Raw genomic sequence first — 19,574 nt, forward strand, 5'->3', positions numbered from 1 at the left:
CTGACGAAGAGAGCCGAGATTTGTAGGGGGAGGGAGCTCCTGAAGTGGACGAAGTCGCTCTGGGTCCGGTTTAATAACACCGTTGCCCACCCAGTAGCCGAGAATGTTCACTGATGGCACCGATTTCACCGATTTGGATTCGTTTAACGCTAAGTGGCGACGACGGAGAACGTCAAAAAATCTCTGAAGATTGGCGTCATGCTCCTTTTGATCATGGCCAGCAATAGTGATATTGTCTAAATACGGAAAGGTATCTGTCAAGTTCTCTTGCCGGACTAGGCCATCCATTGCCCGTTGGAAGACGGCCACCTCATTGGTGACCCCAAATGGAAGGTGACAAAACTGATAAAGCCGACCATTGGCCTCTAAGGCCGTATACTTTTTGTCAGAGTCTTTCAGCGGTACCTGATGGTACGCGCTCTTTAAATCGAAGGTTGAAAATACCTTGTATTTGGCAAGGTTCTTGACCATGTCATCTATGCGTGGTAGCGGGTAGGCATCTAGATCGGTATATTGATTAATAGTCTGTGAATAAACAATACACAGATGTTTCTTACATTGTTTTAAAGGGTTTTTCACAATGACGACTTGAGCCCGCCAGGGGGATGAACACGGCTCGATAATACCGTCAGCTAAAAGGCGAGAGATTTCTGCCTCGATAAATGCTCGGTCGTCTTGGCTAAAGCGCCGCGATTTGATGGCTATGGGTTTACAGCGGGGGGAGAGATTGGCAAACAGGGAGGGCTCACCGAGTAAGGCTGCCGAGAGCACACAAAACGGCACCTTAGAAATGGTAAGCTCCGGCTTCGACCCTCCAAACTCAAAAGTGAGTCTTTTGTGCTGCTTCTGGAAGTCCTGTCCCAGAAGCACATCACTACATAAGTTTGAGTACTCCGAGCCGGGTGGAGGGATATGTGCGACCATTGAGGATGAGGTTGACAAGACAGAAGCCAGAAGAATTGGTGGTCAGAGTCGTCAGAGCCATTGCAATCTCCTTGTCCGAAGGATAAATGCGCAGTTTTAACCTGCTGACAGCCCACTTACTAATGAAGCTGTCAGAGCTGCAGGAGTCGATTAGCGCGCTTAGAGTGTGCCCATTTACTGAAACCTTTGTAGCTGCATGGGACAAACTTTGGGGAAAAACAGCTGTGATGGGAGGAGGGGTAATTTTTCCTTCGGCAGCTGTAGCCTTAGCAGTGGTTCTTGGGGGAGCAGCAGCTCCATCGATAGCAGCTGTGAAGCTAACAGGAGCTCTCGACCAGTATACTTTAGAGGAGTGGTCTTTCTTGTTAGCAGGGGCCCGTGACTGGCATACCTTGGAAAAGTGTCCTTTCTTGCTGCAATGATTGCAGGTCGCATTACGAGCCGGGCAAAATTTTCTGTAATGGAACATACCTCCACAAAAGAAACGCTTTCTTCCTGATTGCCAGGATGCTGCTAGGGCGGGGTCGTCATTGTTACGTCCGTGTATAATAAGAAACGGACTGCGGAGAACGGTACAATAGGTGTTTACTCATCGTGGCTCAAACTGCAACTGAAACAACAGATTACTACTCAGCGTTATATACAGGTGTGGTCACTGCCGGTACTATAGCATACATGAGCTGTAGAAAGTAGTTCTCCCCTTAAAGGTACATACATTACAATTCCTCCCCTTTTAGATTAACAGTACCATAACACTCATTTAACAATTAAACATCAAACTAATTACAATTAACACTTTTAACATGCAACATTAGCTGAAAATAGTCTATTTATAAATTCAGTCTTTGGGGAGGCTTCCTGATCCTCTCTGGATAGCGCCTTTCCCGAGTGTCTTGCTCTTGGTGCGGAGGCGATTCTGGCCCCCTGTCGTCGGTTGGTTCATCAGCTTCCGATGCTACTGTTTCTGGGGTAGATGCTACCTGTATGTCGGGTTCATCACCAGGTACGTATGGGCGAGGCATGGGGTTGACTTGTTCCTGTGACTCTAGGATCTGGTCAGCATGGCGTCTCACAATGCTCTCCCCAACGTCCACTGTGTACATTAGTGGGCCCTGCCGTGTGCATATCGTTCCTGGCTGCTATTTTTCTGTTCGGTAGTCGCGGGCCAAGACTGGTTGCCCTACATTGAAGTTCCTTGTTGGCTTCTCGTGGATGTGCTGGAATTGCTTTCTCTCAACATCTCTTCGTACGTTTGGTCTGAGCAAATCCAGGCGAGATCTTAACCTTCGCTTAAAGAACATCATGGCTGGGGCCTGGTTGGTGACTGCATGTGTCGCATTCCGGTCGGCGAACAGGAAATTGTCCACCTTGTGCTGCAGCGGAATGTTGTCATTGTACATAGCCTTTATTGCCTTCTTAAAGGTTTGTACGAACCTCTCAGCCAATCCATTTGTGGCTGGATGATACGGGACGGATGTGTAATGCCTTACCCCATTCTTTTTCAAGAACCTCCGGAACTCTTCGGACACAAACTGTGGTCCGTTGTTGGAGCAAATCTGTCCTGGCAAGCCATTCCTGGCAAAAATGGTCCGCAGGACTGCAATAGTTTTCTCCGTGGTGATGGAGGACATTTTGATGACCTCAAGCCATTTCGAGTGCACATCCACGGCTATTAAAAACAATGGGCTGGATTTTGCTACGGGGGCGGGTTGGAGGTGGGAAACCCACATTCGGGCTTGTTGTCCCGCCTCCATGGAGATGTGGCCAACCCACTGGATTTTCCTCTGATTGACCTTGTTGAGCCCGCCCTGTGGGCTCAGCAGGCCAATTAAGGGCCACCCGGCAACAGGTGACGTCAGAGATTGACATTTCATCTGTCAAAAGCTTTTGGCACATGAAATATCAGTGTTTAACAGCTGTTTGAAGCTGTCAAGCACTGAAAAACTGCTAATTCAGCCTCAGTCCTTTCTCAGGATAACTTTAAAATCATTTTGCTGGAGAAACAAAGAAGCTGATTTTTTTTAAAAATCGGAGCTTCTGTGGTTCTTGCAGCCGACTCCCGACACCAGAATGCAGGACTCCTGTAAAGGTAAGTAAAAGTAAGTTAAACTTATTTAAACACTTGTAAAACACTTACCTTTGCACTCCTGCACCCCTCACTCACCTGAACACTGGGCATCTCGACCCCTCCAAGACCGCAGACCCACGTCCCGCCTCGAAAACTTTTCGTGGTTTGGAGCTGTCGGGAAGCCCACAAACCTGCAATAAAAATCGCGAATAGGCAAAAAACTACCTGTTAACTACCTGTTAACAGGCAGTTTAATTGCCTTTAATCCCTTCCCGCCTCTGGGAGTCGGGTTCCAGCACTTGTCGGGAACCCGACTCCTATGAAATTGACATGGAGGCGGGATGGGGTCGGGACCCCCGGATCTCCGATTTTTATCGCCCGCACGCCTCCAACCCGACTCCAGGGGCTTAGGACAATCCAGCCCATTGAGTCCATGAATGGACCAACAAAATCAATATGCACCCGTTGCCATGGAGATGAGGGCCACTCCCATGGGTGTAGAGGGGCCTGTGGTGGTGCATTTTGGACTTTCTGGCATCCTGAGCAGCTCTTGGTGAGGTCCTCGATTTGTTTATCGATTCCCAGCCACCACACATAAGCCCTGGCTCGGCTTTTCATTTTTACCCCTCCCAGATGACCCTCATGAAGCTCATTGAGCACTCTATCCCTTAACTTGGGTGGAATTACCACTCAGGATCCACACATCAAGGTCCCCAGGCACACTAACAGCTGTTCTCTCCTTGTCGAGAATGCTGGCAACAGTGAGTCGCCATGTGCTGGCCATCCCTTCACCGTCAAATCATATACCCGAGACAGTGTCGGGTCATTTCGGGTTTCCTTTTCAATACAAGCGTTAGTTACCGGTAGGTATTCAACGATAGTCGAATGGAATATTTCGACAGGATCCACTGCTGGTGCTTCCTCCGCAGTAGGCAGTGGCAGGCGTGATAGCCCATCAGCATTTCCATGCTGTTTCGTGCCCTTTTATACAATCTCATAGTGCTGCGCCCCTAGAAAAAGTGACCATCTTTGTAGTCCTTGCGCAGTCATCACCGGAACGCCCTTCTTCGGATTAAAAATGGAGACAAGAGGCTGGTGATCAGTCAGCAAGGTGAATTTCTGCCCGTGCAGATAGTGATTGAACTTTTTCACTCCCCACACTTGGCGGAGGGCCTCCCTGTCAATCTGGGTGTAGTTACGCTCGACTGAGGTTAGTGATCGTGATGCAAAGGCTATTGGCCTCTCTGAGCCGTCCGAGAATTTGTGCGAAAGCACCGCTCCAATGCCGTAGGGTGACGCATCACACGCCAACCGAATTGGTAATGCTGGGTTGTAATGGGCCAATACCTCTTTCGATGTGATTAGTGTTTTGCTCTTCTGGAAAGCTCGTCTACATTCGTCATTCCACTTCCATGGCACCCCAGTTTGCAGTAGGGTGTTCAGTGGGTGTAGTATTGTAGACAAATTTGGCAAGAACTTATGGTAGTAGTTTACCAGCCCAAGGAACGACCTCAGTTGTGACACATTTTCCGGTGCTGGAGCCTTGACTACTACCTCAATCTTCTCTGGGGACTTATGTAACCCCTCTTTATCGATAACGTGGCCACAATACGAGATCTGTTTTCTAAAAAACTCGCATTTGGGGTGGTTAGCTCAGAGCCCATATTCCTGCAATCTAGTGAGCACCTGCTCCAGGTTGGCAAGGTGATCACTGCCATTTTCGCCCGTGACAAGGATGTCGTCCAAATAACACTGGGTCCCTGGGATCCCTTGCAGGACTTGTTCCGTTGCCCTCTGCCAAATAGCCGGAGCTGATGCTACCCCGAATACCAGCCGGTTGTATTGGTAGAGACCTTTATGGGTGTTGATTGTGAGGTATTTTTTTCATGCTTCTTCTACCTCCATTTGCAGATACGCCTGGGCCAGATCAATCTTAGTGAAGCGTTTCCCTCCAGATAGCGAGGCGAAAATATCTTCAATCCGCGGAAGTGGATATTGTACGGTGTGAAGGACCGGGTTCACTGTTACCTTAAAGTCCCCACAGATGTGAACCTTCCTTGGTTCCCCAGGCGTGCTGCTCAACCACTTTTTCATCACCGGGACGATGGGTGTAGCCCACTCGCTCCAGTCTACCTTGGACAGTACACCTGAACGTTCCAGACTCTCCAGCTCTGCTTCGACGGCTGGGCGGATCGCATAAGGTACCGGTCTGGCCTTAAAAAATTTTGGGCTTGCATTTTCTTCAATTTTAATCGTCGCTGTCATGCCTTTTAGTGTTCCGAGTCCTTGCTGGAACACTTCTTTCGCGTCAGTTAGGATCTTTGACAGTCGCCCAGGTGTGACGTCGTCATCCTTTTTGTCAGCCACAGTCAGTGCCTGTATGGAATGCCAATCCAGTTGTATTTTCCGGATCCATTCACGTCCCAGTAATGGTGGTCCTCCATCTTGCAATACATACAGGTCTAGTTTTGGTGTTTCCTTACCGTTATATATAACGGTCACCCTTATTTTTCCTTTGGGGTAGACTTTTTGCCCCGTGTACGTCTTCAAAATAATTTTTGTGTCTCTCAAGGGTATGTGTGAGAATAGCCGCTCATAGTCCCGTCGGTTTATGACTGTTAGGGCTGATCCTGCGTCCAATTCCATCTTTACCTGGACTCCTGCTATCTTGAGAGTGACCCAAATGGTTCGGTGATCCTCCGTTGTGATCACATTATGTAGTTTCAGACAACTCAGTTCCCTGCTTTCGGAGTCGTTATCACTCTTTTGTTCATCTGAACTATTCTCCGTTATCTTTTTAACCTCTTGTGCTTCCATTTGGTCGGTTTCTTATTGCTGGTTTTCTTTCCCGACCTGCAGACTCGTGCTATGTGTCCTACTTTTCCACACTGTCTGCACACTTTGTCTTTGAACCAGCAATCATTCTGGTCGTGTGTTGTTCTGCCGCAGCGATAGCACTTCTCTGTTCCATATGACATTTCGTTTGTGCCATATTTTTGCGGTCTCTGTTGTATCTCTGCAGCGCCCCGTGCTGCTGCTTCATATGATACCGCAATGCTGAAAGCCTTTTCCAGTGTAAGGTTCTTTTCAGATAAAAGCCGTTTCTGGGTTCCTTCACTTTGAAGCCCACACACAAACTTGTCCCTTAAGGTATCTGCCAGTCCCGCTCCAAACTGGCAGTGTTTCGATAGTTTGCGCAGTTCTGTTAAATAATCAGCATTGCTTTCATCCTTATGCTGGTTCCGTTTGTGAAACTTGAATCTTTCTGCTATCAGCAGCGGTGTGGGGTTTAAATGTTCCTTTAGTATCGTTACTATGTCTTCAAAACTCTTTTCCATTGGCTTTGTTGGGGTTACTAGATTTCGTAATAAACCATACGTCTTTGCACCCATTAAATTTAACAATACCGACGCTTTCTTGTCATCTAACACCTCATTTGCCTTGCAGTACACCTCTATTCGTTCGACATATGTAGTCCAATCTTCGACTTCATTGTCAAATGCAGTGATACTGCCACTCTTCGGCATTTTGGGTGTGGTTTAAAATGGCGTCTCCCAATGCCTTAAAATGGCATCTCCCGCGCTTTCCTTCCTCCCCCGCTGCTGCCGATGCCGCTCCCAGCGGTTCTCGTGGCAATGGCAGCGCCCTGTAGTTTTCTGCGCGTCTCTCTCTCCCTCTCTCCGACGCTGCTTGGCCCCTGAACACCGGCTGCGCCCTGTGCATTCTGCCCTTTCTCTCTCTCCCCGTCGACGCTGCTCGGCCCTTTGCTGTGCCGCTCGGTCGGGCTCTAACCCGCCGCCGTCCGGGAAGGGTCTGCGCACTACCTGTTGCCAGCCCGTTTCGCTGGACCACCTCGACTGGAAAGCCAAGCCTGGCTCTCGACAGCCTCCCCCGCAATTCTCGAGTCTCTGCTGGATGACTGGGCGGTTGCCCGTGGTCAACGCCCGAGTCTCTGGTCTTGACCTCCAATCCACTGATCTCCAGGAACGAATCCCCGGGAGGTGATGCAGAGTTGCAGGTAGGTTCGAACCTGCCTCGTCGCCAATGTTACGTCCGTGTATAATAAGAAACGGACTGCGGAGAACGGTACAATATGTGTTTACTCAACGTGGCTCAAACTGCAACTGAAACAACAGATTACTACTCAGCGTTATATACAGGTGTGGTCACTGCCAGTACTACAGTATACATGAGCTGTAGAAAGTAGTTCCCCCCCTTAAAGGTACATACATTACAGTCATCAGCAAAGGCCTCTAGGGTAGGGTCGTCGTCCGTTAGAGTAGAGTCATCATCTGCGGGGGCATCCACCCGAGACCTATCGAAAGACTTATTAAGGGTGATAGCCGCCGCCCGTGCACGTGGTGGGAGATAAGTGTCTGCATTCTTCTTGGCCAAGTCCAGGGAAAATGCCTGGTCATAAGCAGCCCGTAAATTGAGGGTTTTATTTCAAAGCAGGGGCTGACGTATAAAAAGGGGACGCAATCCCATTGATAAAGGAATCGCGGATTAGTTCCTCTTGATACTGTTCAGCTGTAACCGCTTTAAGATTACAATCTTTGCTGAGCCTGCAAAGTTTCTGGAGGAATTCATCGAGTGATTCCCCAGGCTGCTGCCGAGTTGTGGCCAGTAGGCGTCGAGCAAAGATTTCATTCGGGGACTTGACAAATAGCTGCTGTAAAATTTCGATAGCAGCGTCGTAGTCTATACAGTCCTCAATATAATCATACACATGAGGGGATACATAGTTAATAAGCATTCGTAACTTATTAGAGGCACCCGCCCCACATTCTTCAAGAAAGTTGCTAATGGTACGAAACCAATGCTTCCATACCTTTGCTGCCGCAGGTGCATTCGGGTCCAGGTCGAGACGAGCGGGTCTAAGGAGTTTTTCTATGATGGATCAGTTTCTTGCCCAGGTTCCTTTCTGCGGTTCGAGTTGCAGCTGGTTGTTCCGAATCACCCAAGGCGTGGAGACGATAACAAGTTGATTAAATTGACGTAATAAAGACTCACTACGCACTTGGTTGTACATAAAGCAAGACTTTAATCGGCTTGTAACAAAACATGGAGGTCTAGTTAGTAGCCACTAGCTTCCTGTTTCCAGACTGTCTCTGGCCAAGCTGGCCCCATGTCCTAGTATTTATACTCCTCGGGCGGTGCCCTCAGCTGGCCGTTCAGTAGTACTTCCTGAGTTACTTCTTGTAGAAGTTGCAATTTATGACACATGGTATAATTAACTTTCTTGATGCATAAAATAATAATATGCCACTCACTTTCTCTTTATCATACAGATAGTTTACAACAGAAGCTCATTTTTTACACTATGAGACATGCTGTAGCTTCAGACTGGTCTGGTTTTCTTGCTGGGCCAGCTTAAACACAGAGCACACTGCTGCTAGTTGACAGACTGAAACTGACACTTGAACTGAACACATTTGGCGATAGTGTAAAACGGGTGATATCGGATTGACCGCCTATTTTACATCTCTCCCGATTTTCCATTCCGTTGAATACAATGGAAATTAAAAGATGATGTAGAGATGTATAACAGGCGGCCGATCTAACGTCGTCCATTTTACACTATCGGCAAAAGTTAAAATGACCCCATGAAGCCCAATATAATCCCATAATTAAGGAGGCAGTGTAGATCAGTGAGGGCAGGTGTGATGGGCATGCAGGACTTGATGCAAGACAAGAGAGTTTATTTTTTCCCCAGGATAGAGGGTGAGGGTAGTGGGACTGCAGGAAAGCGGGGTAAGTGGATGATAATATGAGGAAGTGGTCAGAAATATTCCTCTTGGTGATTTTGATCTTGTTGAGGCTGCATGAAATGATGATTTTGAATATGCGGATGGGAGAGTTTATGTGAAGGGTGAGATTTAGTGAAGCCAGCAGGAAGGGCAAACAGTTGACAGATGCAGTTCAAAGTGGAAAAATGTGAAGTGATGGTTTTTTAAATTAAACTTTAAGCTGGTATACAGCTTATAAAAGATGGCAGTGCAAGTCGATAAAGCTATAAAACTGGCAATTGGAATCCTTGGCCGTGATTTTACTAACCTTGGCGGGCCCATGGCGGGTGACGTTGGTGCCGGGTCTTGGCCCTGCTGCTGGTTCCAGCCCGGCCTCCGAAATGACTTTCTGATGATTGGGCTTGTTAATCCCACCCGGCGAGTTTCCCAGCAAATTGAAGGAAGTGGGTCTGATGATGTAATTTCTGATGCATCATCAGCCGGTTTTCTTAAAGGGAACATGACCAAATTGATTTTGACAGTTGTGCTGTCAGTGTTACATAGAAACATAGAAGATAGGAGTAGGCCATTCGGCCCTTTGAGCCTGCTCCGCCATTCAATGTGATCATGGCTGATCATCCAAATTCAGTACCCTGTCCCTGCCTTCTCCCCATATCCCTTGATCCCTTTAGCCTCAAGAAATATATCCAACTCTTTCTTGAATATATTTAATGAACTGGCCTCCACCGCCCTCTGTGGCAGAGAATTCCACAGGTTCACCACTCTCTGGGTGAAGAAATTCCTCCTCATTTCAGTCCTAAATGGCTTACCCCTTATCCTTAGACTATGACCCCTGGTTCTGGACTCCCCGGCCATCAGAAACATCCTTTCTGCATCTAGTCTGTCCAGAACTGACAGAATTTTATAGGTTTCGATGAGATCCCCTCTCAATCTTCTAAACTCCAGTGAGTATAAGCCCAATTGACACAATCTCTCCTCATACGTCATTCCTGCCATCCCAGGTATCAGCCTGGTGAATCTTCGCTGCACTCCCTCCATGGCAAGAACGTCCTTCCTCAGGTAAGGTGACCAAAACTGCACACAATACTCAAGGTGCGGTCTCACCAAGGCCCTGTCCAACTGCAGCAAGACGTCCTTGTTCTTGTACTCGAACCCTCTTGCTACGAAGGCCAACATACCATTTCCCTTCTTAACCGTCTGCTGCACCTGCATGCTTACCTTCAGCGACTGGTGCACAAGAACACCTAGGTCTCTTTGCACTTCCCCTTCTCCCAATCTATTGCCATTCAAATAATAATCTGCCTGCCTGTTTTTGCCACCAAAGTGGATAACCTCACATTTATCCACATTATAGTGCATTTGCCATGTTTCTGCCCAATCACCCAACCTGTCCAAATCGTACTGGAGTTTCATGACATCCTCCTCACAGCATACCCTCCCACCCAGCTTTGTGTCGTCTGCAAATTTGGAGATATTACATCCAATTCCCTCGTCCAGATCATTAATATATATTGTGAACAGCTGGGGTCCTAGGACCGATCCTTGCGGTACCCCACTAGTCACTGCCTGCCACTCGGAAAACGACCCGTTTATTCCAGCTCTTTGCTTTCTGTCCGCCAACCAGTTCTCTATCCAAGTCAATACCTTGCCCCCAATCCCATGTGCCTTAATTTTGCACGCTAACCTCTTATGCGGGACCTTATCGAAAGCCTTCTGAAAGTCCAAATACACCACATCCACTGGTTCTCCCTTATCTATTTTACCAGTTACATCCTCAAAAAATTCCAGTAGATTAGTCAAGCATGATTTACCTTTTGTAGATCCATGTTGACTTTGTCCGATCCTGTCACTGCTTTCCAAGTGCTCTGCTATTACATCTTTTATAATGGACTCTAGCATATTCCCCACTACCGATGTCAGGCTTACCGGTCTACAATTCCCCGCTTTTTCTCTGTCTGAAGCAATCTGTCAATGGTGAGAGAGTTAATGAGGTCAGACTGGATGGAGACTTGTGTAAAGACTTGCAACATCCTGAATCTGTAGTGGAAATGCTGTTCACATAGAAACACAGCAACATAGAAGATAGGAGCAGGAGTAGACAATTCGGCCCCTCGAGCCTGCTCTGCCATTCAATGAGATCATGGCTGATTAACCAAATTCAGTACCCTGTCCCTGCTTTCTCCCCATATCCCTTGATCCCTTTAGCCTTAAGAAATATATCCAACTCCTTCTTGAATATATTTAATGAATTGGCCTCCACTGCCTTCTGTGGTAGAGAATTCCACAGGTTCACCACTCTCTGGGTGAAGAAATTCCTCCTCATCTCTGCCCTAAATGGCCTACCCCTTATCCTTAGACTGTGACCCCTGGTTCTGGACTCCCCGACCATCGGGAACATCCTTCCTGCATCTAGTCTGTCTAGTCCTGTTATAATTTTATAAGTTTCAATGAGATCCCCTCTCATTCTTCTAAACTCAGAGAAGCTAGTGATTAAGGGAACATATCTCAATCAGCTGGGAGCTTTCACTTGACATTTGAAGCTGTCAATTGATCAGCTGTTTCAATGGCCACTGATCTCCCACCTCAGCTTCACGGACTAGGTCTAGGCACAGTGGGAAACCGGTGGGCGACCTGTCAGATCCAAAAATCTGGGAAAAAACTATTGATAAATGGCTGTAAACAAACCACTAATGATTTTAATTGCCTCCCTCGCCTCTGCGTGTCGGGTCTGTTCAGCGCTGGCAGACCCGACATCAGGAAAGTCCAGTGTGCGTGTTTTGACAGCGGGTTAACAGGCAGTTAATTGGCTCTAATCCACTTCCCGCCTCGAGGAGACAGGTCCCTGCGCGAGTCGGGGACCTGCCTCCTGGGAAGATGGCACAGAGGTTTTTACCATTTTTCCGGCAGTCTCGCCTCCTTACCCACCTGCAAGGGCTGGGAAAATTCCCCCCTTAGTACTGTTGCAGTGTAGGAAAACATAGCAGCCAAATTACACACAGCATGGTCACACAAACAGCAGTGAGCTAAATAATCAGATTAACTCTTTTAATGATATTTGGTGAGGGATAGATATTGGTCAGGATACCAGGAGAACTTCCCTGTTCTTCATCAAATAGTGCCATAGGATCTTTTATGACGACCTGAGAGAAGAGACTAGGCTTGACGTCTCATCTGAAAGATGGCACATCTGACAATGCAGGTCTCCATCAGTACTGCACTGATGTGTCAGACGAGGTTATGTGCTGAAGTCTCTGGAGCGGGGATGACCAACAACTGCTTCCCTCTTCTCTGATTCCTGCCCCTCCCTAGCCACTGTCTCAGGCTAAATCAAACTATTTGCAACTGCAACATCCTTTTCAAGCTGGAACTGAGTTTCCAACCCTACATCCAATCCATCACACCATTTACTTTCACCTTTATAATATTTACCATCTCTGCCCCGACCTCACCCCATCTTCCAGTGAAACCCTCTTACACTGCTTTGTCACCTCCGGACTCTATGGGCTCAATTTTGTCAATGGGGAGCTTTTGGAGGCGGGACTCCCACTTTTTGGGTTGTAGTCTCGCCTCCATCGACTATTGGCCAACCCACGCTATTTTCCCTTGCTTGACCAGCGGGCTCAGCAGGCCAATTAAGGGACACCTGGTTACTGGTGACGTCAGCGATTGACATTTCATCTGTCAAGAGCTTTTGACAGATGAAAAATCAGCATTTGACAGCTCTGTGAAGCTGTCAAACACTGACAATCTGTCTTTTAACTTGAGTCCTTCTACTCAGACTCAGTTAGAGAGCTCTCCAGACCAGAAAGCAGAGGCTGCAGCTTTTGACAGTTCAGCGGCCATTCTGCTTTCTGTGCCGATGAGCTGAGGGACTCCCAAGAACTGAAGGAAGGAAGGAAGCCTGCAGGAGAAAGTAAAGGTAAGTAAAACTTATTAAAACACTTTACACTTACCTCACACACTTACCTCTGCACACATGCACCCATCACTCACCTGTACAATGGAAATCTCGACCCCTCCAACCCCTGTAGACCGACGGTCCACCTTGTTAACTTGGCGTGGTTCGGAGCCATCGGACAGCCCACACTTCAGGGCTAAAAATAGGGATTAGGCAAAAAGCTGCCTGTTAACTACCTGTTAACAGGCAGTTAATTGGCACTAATCCCCTTCCCGCCTCGGGGAAGCGGCTCCCAGCACAGGTCGGGTACCCGCCTCCTGGGACATTGGCACAGAGTCGGGTTGGGGGCGGGATGGGTTCCTGCCCCCCAATTCTGCAATTTTCCACCACTCCCGCCTCCAAACCCGCCTCCTCGGGGCTTGGAAAATCGAGTCCTAAAACTCAAATACTCTCCTAGCCAGCCTTCCATTCTCCACCTTCCAATATATCTAAAACTGCTGCGCATATCCTATCTCACACCTAGTTCCTCACTTGTCACCCCAGTGCTCGGTGACATTCCTGGCCCTCCAAGCCTCATATTTAAAATAATCATCCTTGTCCAACTCCCTCCATGGCCTCACAGCCCCTTCTTCCATCTCTTTCCTCTTCCAGCCCTACAACATCCCCCTTCTGAACATTTTCTGTCTGTAGTCTCTTGTGAATCTTCCTCTGTAAACTCCTCTGCTTCTGCACCTCCCTCTCCTCCTTTAAGACGTTCCTTAAAAGCCATCTCCACTTCTCCTAATCTCTCCTTTGGCTTGGTGTATATGTTCTTCTTGTCTCTGTGAAGTATCTTTTTACATTAAAGGTTCTATGTAACTGCAATTTGTTGTCTGGGTTCAAATGAAAGAAAAATTTCTTAAAAGATGTTTTTGTGTTATTCTGGGTTTATGTGCCATCAACACATTTTGGTTTCTGTGTTACTTCCACAATAAATCTTAGCTAAATATATGAGAAAAGTTCACAAAAATGGCCCAGCAAAAATGTTGATAGAGATGGTTGTGGAAATCATTCAGAAAGTTGGCAAAAGAAAAAGAACCTTGGAAGAAAATACAGAAATGTCACTTTAAAGAGCTAGCGTTTTGAAAGATGTTGCATTATTGCCAATATTTTCTAGTGTTAAAGGAATCTGACCTTTTGAGTGTTTGCAAGTTATTTATAAATGTGAATTGTGTGCTGGCAGTAAGCATTTGGTTATTTTGGCATGAAGCGCATTTGTTACCAACCTTAGGAGTCATGTCTGATATTTCTCTTTCAAGCAAGCATATGTATACAACACACAGAATTTTCCCAGTGTTCACTACTGATATTAATCCAACTTCTGTTAATATGAACTCATGTGGTTAAAATCTAATAACTCTTTAGCCCCGATATTAAAGAGGAGAAGTGTGGGTGAGGGCCGAGGCGGACGGAAAACTGTCCCGACCTCCGCAGTGTGAGTACTGGGGAATTTTAACTCCTGGGCCTCATCTGCATAGTTTACCGCCCAAAATCAGAGGGGAGTGGCAACTGGCCGATGGGTGGGAGCAAAATGTAATGTGGCAAGAAGTCACCGCTGGGCCTGAAGGAGCTGTTTCCTGCACTCAGGCAAGTGGTTGGGACGGTCTTCAGGAGGGCCTCGCCATCGGGGATGGGGGGTGGTGGGGGGGAGATGCCCAAGACAGGGGAGGCCTTAATTTTTCTTGTGGGGCCAGGAAGAGCAGGTGATTCGTTTTTTTTTTAAAAAAGGAAAGCCATTTCGAAAACAGTGACAGGATCGGACAATGTCAACATGGATTTACAAAAGGTAAATCGTGCTTGACTTATGTACTGGAATTTTTTGAGGATGTAACTGGTTAAATAGATAAGGGAGAACCAGTGGATGTGGTGTATTTGGACTTTCAGAAGGCTTTTGATAAGGTCCCGCATAAGAGATTAGCGTGTAAAGTTAAGGCACATGGGATTGGAGGCAAGGTATTGACTTGGATAGAGAACTGGTTGGCAGACAGAAAGCAAAGAGTTGGAATAAACGGGTCTTTTTCTGAGTGGCAGGCAGTGACTAGTGGGGTACCGCAGGGATCGGTCCTTGGACCCCAGCTATTCACAATATATATTAATGATCTAGACAAGGGAACTAGATGTAATATCTCCAAATTTGCAGACGACACAAAGCTGGGTGGGCGTGTGTGCTGTGAGGAGGATGCCGAGAAACTCCAGGATGATTTGGATAGGTTGGGTGATTGGGCAAAAGCATGGCAGATGCAATATAACGTGGATAAATGTGAGGTTATCCACTTTGGTGGCAAAAACAGGAAAGCAGATTATTATCTGAATGGCAATAGATTGGGAGAAGGGGAAGTGCAACGAGACCTGGGTGTCCTTGTGCACCAGTCGCTGAAGGTAAGCATGCAGGTGCAGCAGGCGGTTAAGAAGGCAAATGGTATGTTGGCCTTCGTAGCGAGAGGGTTTGAGTACAGGAACAAGGATGTCTTGCTGCAGCTGTACAGGGCGTTGGTGATACCACATCTTGAGTATTGTGTGCAGTTTTGGTCGCCTTATCTGAGGAAGGATGTTCTTGCCATGGAAGGAGTTCAGCGAAGATTCACCAGACTGATACCTGGGATGGCAGGAATGACGTATGAGGAGAGATTGGGACGATTGGGCTTGTACTCGCTGGAGTTTAGAAGAATGAGAGGGGATCTCATTGAAACTTATAAAATTCTGACAGGACTGGACAGACTAGATGCAGGAAGGATGTTCCCGATGGTCGGGGCGTCCAGAACCAGGGGTCACAGTCTAAGGATAAGGGGTAGGCCATTTAGGACAGAAATGAGGAGGAATTTCTTCACCCAGAGAGTGGTGAACCTGTGGAATTCTCTACCACAGAAGGCAGTAGAGGCCAATTCATTAAATATATTCAAGAAGGAGTTGGATATATTTCTTAAGGCTAAAGGGATCAAGGGGTATGGGGAGAAAGCAGGGACCAGGTACTGAATTTGGATGATCAGCTATGATCGCATTGAATGGCAGAGCAGGCTCGAGGGGCCGAATGGCCTACTCCTGCTCCTATCTTCTATGTTTTTATGTTTCTATGTCTCCTCTTCCCACCATGTCGGCCTGGTGGGGAAGCCACAATGGCTTTCTCGCACAGGCCTCCAGTTAAAATTACAGTCAGGCCCCGATGATGTCATCGGAGCTCGATCTGAATACTTTCAGAATGACCCCGCTGGCTTCTGGCTTCCTCTCGCTTGCTCAGAAGAGCTGGTTAAAATTGGAACCTGCAGGAACTCGCCGGGTAGGTCCCGTGGGTGATTTAAACTACCCACTTGCCTGGCGGACAGGGTAAAATCATCCCTTTTACGTCAGGTTGATCATTGCAACAGATTTATCTACATGAATTTCTATTGTCTGATCTATTCCCTTTTATCACTGGAATTGGTTAGTTGCCACTGTAATAAAGATAGAGAGGGCAATTTAATGGAAGGCGGGATCGGTGCGGCAGGGGGCCGAGGCAGACTGGAAGCTAGCTGGCCCTCTACAGCGCAAGGAAAGGGAGAGATTAACTCCTGGGCATCATCTGCATTATTGCTGTCATTCTCCTCCCAGAACCCTGTTGGAACCGCTACCTGTCCGGCGCTTGGGAGCAGGATTTTGGGTGGCAGGGACCACCCCCCAGGGACCCGAAGGAACTGTCTTCAATGGAAAGGAAAATCAAGTGGGGTGTGTAATGGACGGCCGATCTGATACCATCAGATTTCTGCCTGCCAAATTTGAAAGTTGCCCCTGTAAAAATATGGGATCAAAATGGGTAGTATGATGGCATTTGTAATAATCCAGTATGGAGTACAATTGAAACACTAAAGTAAGATTGTCTTGTAATATCCAACGACAAACCATTGAATACAGAATTTGTCATACTGGCGGACAGAGCCTACAAAATCATTTTTGTCTGTGGCATTATGAGTTATTTTAAGGTTTATGTATTCAGCAGAAATAGGAAGGTAAACAGTAGCTATTTTTAATATTCAGACCCCTAACATTATCATTTCCAATCTTCAGTTTCCTTTCTTTCTACCATTTTTCTCTTTCCCCCTCTATTCTCCTAAAGATGCTGGCTTTTGATGTGTGCTGTTCCAGGGGTGCCCACAGCCCCCTCATACCTTGCTCAAGTGGCCATTTTCATGTGTGACCCTAGATATTGAGTGTTAGCAGACTTTTAACACAGTGGGCCATCACAACCAAGGCCAAACCTGACCTCACCTGATGTCCACACATTCCAACAGGGGTCACTGGCTGCTTATTCCCCCTCGGAGGCCATGGATGTGGAAGCCAATTGCAGCACCCAGCTGAGATCAGCTACCTCAGCACAGACGACATATCTGATCTACATAGCTTAGAACCTGAACACTGAGTAACTTCATAAATCTATGCTATGTCAAGTCTTTTTTTGAAACTTCTCATTACATTTGTTATTTGTCTTTTTATATAGAGTGAATCAAGAAATAACTACCATGAATTCTGCTTTACAAGAGTTGATTTGATCCATGGTATTCTGATCTAACATTTCTGGTTTACAATAACAACAATAACAATTTGCATTTATATAGCATTTTTAATGTAGTAAAACATCCCAAGGTGCTTCACAGCAGCGCTATCAAACAAAATTTGACACCGAGCCTCATAAGGAGATATTGAGACAGATGACCAAAAGCTTGGACAAAGAATTAGGTTTTAAGGAGCGCCTTAAAGGAGGAGAGAGAGGTAGAGAGGTGGAGAGATTTAGGGAAGGAATTCCAGAGCTTATGGCCTCGGCAGCTGAAGGCACAGCTACCAATGGTGGAGTGATTAAAATAAGGGGCCAGAATTGGAGGAGTGCTGAGATCTTGGAGGCTTGTAGGGCTGGCGGAGGTTACAGATATAGGGAGGGGCGAAACCATGGAAGGCTTTAAAAACAAGGATGAGAATTTTAAAATTGAGGCATTGCCCAACCTGGTGCCAGTGTAGGTCAGCAAGCACAGGGGTGATGGGTGAACGGGACTTGGTGTGTGTTAGGACACGGGGCAGTGAGCACAGGGGTGATGGGTGAACGGGATTTGGTGCGTGTTAGGCTATGGGCAGTGAGCACAGAGGTGATGGGTGAACGGGACTTGGTGCGTGTTAGGCTATGGGCAGTGAGCACAGGGGTGATGGGTGAACGGGACTTGGTGCGTGTTAGGACACGGGGCAGTGAGCACAGGGGTGATGGGTGAACGGGACTTGGTGCGTGTTAGGCTATGGGCAGTGAGCACAGGGGTGATGGGTGAACGGGACTTGGTGCGTGTTAGGCTATGGGCAGTGAGCACAGGGGTGATGGGTGAACGGGACTTGGTGCATGTTAGGCTATGGGCAGTGAGCACAGGGGGTGATGGGTGAACGGGACTTGGTGCGTGTTAGGCTATGGGCAGTGAGCACAGGGGTGATGGGTGAACGGGACTTGGTGCGTGTTAGGCTACGGGCAGCAGAGCTTTGGATGAGCTCAAATTTACGGAAGATGCAAGGTGGAAGGCCGGCCAGGAGAGCATTGGAATAGTCAAGTCAAAAGTTAACAAAGGCATGGATGAGGGATTCAGCAACAGATAAGATGAGGCAGGGGCGGAGACGAGCAATATTATGGAGGTGGAAGTATACAGTCTTGGTAATGGAGAGGATATGGGGTCGGAAGCTCAGCTCAGGATGGGCGGCTGAAGCTCTCACTGGAAACAGATGGGAGCCTCATGGTTATATGTTAAACAGGGTCAGGTGACATAGTTATAATCCCTGACACCATTTTCCTCTCTGTTTGCCAGATTATTGACAATTCCTGCCCTATTCACCAAATATGGGTGGTATAGGTTGGTCGGTGGCCATTTTGATTGTCCATTAATGGAATCCTCAGCTGTGATCAGGGAAAACGAGATAACGTTTGGCACACTTTTTTATGCCAATTGCTTGTGGGTTTTGAGGCTTATAGGCTTCCACATTCTTGCTGCTGTAGGTGCTGCCAATTTTTTGCCTGCCCCTCAAAATTGGTTTGTCCTTTCACTCCTGATGTTTCCACCTCTCCCCTTTATGGTGCTGCTGCAGGTCCTTTAAAATCGGCTGGCACACCTGATTTCCTGCTCTTACAATGACAATACACCTATAAGAAACATGCTTCACACTAGCAGCTCACTGAATTAATGTAAATGAAGCTTAGCCATGGAAATGACAGGAGCCCCATGCTGACTCATTCGGGAGGGCGCAGTGTCCCCGATCTGCGCTCAAACTGCTGCTTCTTTTGAAGCAGGTGGCATAACCAATTGAGCAAAAGCTAGCCTTACGTGTTGTATTTGTAAAACTTGTAATGGTGTACTTTTTCTCCTCTTATTATCCTTCAGATATTTTCTCCCAAATATCAGACTCCAATGGAATAATGATATATGTGAAGTTTGACCAGTTTCTGCGGGAGGTGCTGAAGTTACCGACGGCAGTGTTTGAAGGTCCTTCCTTTGGATACACAGAACAAGCATCAAGGTCGTGCTTTTCCCAACAGGTGAACAACCATCCAAACCTTTTAATCTGTTACAGTCTGCGATTGATGGAAATGACATGTATATATTAGGTTGAATTTCTAGGCACATTCTCCTCAGCGTCCTTTTTTTATATTCGTTCCTGGGATGTGGGCGTCACTGGCAAGGCCAGCATTTATTGCCCATCCCTAATTGCCCTTGAGAAGGTGGTGGTGAGCCGCCTTCTTGAACCGCTGCAATCCGCATGGTGAAGGTTCTCCCACAGTGCTGTTAGGGAGGGAGTTCCAGGATTTTGACCTAGCGACTATGAAGGAACGGCAATATATTTCCAAGTCAGGATGGTGAGTAACTTGGAGGGGAACTTGGAGGTGGTGGTGTTCCCATGTGCC

The 19,574-nt window shown here is 47.3% G+C and overlaps 1 protein-coding gene across 14 annotated transcripts in view; it reads left to right on the forward strand.

The window, feature by feature from the left end:
* The window catches only part of dtna (dystrobrevin, alpha), a 364,320-nt gene that overhangs the window by 140,761 nt on the left and 203,985 nt on the right, over nt 1–19,574 (forward strand). For all 14 annotated transcript variants that reach the window (XR_015079004.1, XR_015079005.1, XM_085992861.1 and 11 more), the window contains exon 6: nt 19,054–19,208. Coding sequence is in view for 12 of the 14 variants with exons in the window: in XM_085992861.1 (XP_085848987.1) it covers nt 19,054–19,208 (155 nt within the window). In the remaining 2 variants the exon portion in view is untranslated. The remainder of the gene's footprint in view (nt 1–19,053; nt 19,209–19,574) is intronic.

The sequence above is a fragment of the Somniosus microcephalus genome, chromosome 7 (assembly GCF_052327205.1).
Source record: "Somniosus microcephalus isolate GS21.2 chromosome 7, FLI_Smic_1.0, whole genome shotgun sequence".
Taxonomy (NCBI): Eukaryota; Metazoa; Chordata; class Chondrichthyes; order Squaliformes; family Somniosidae; genus Somniosus; species Somniosus microcephalus.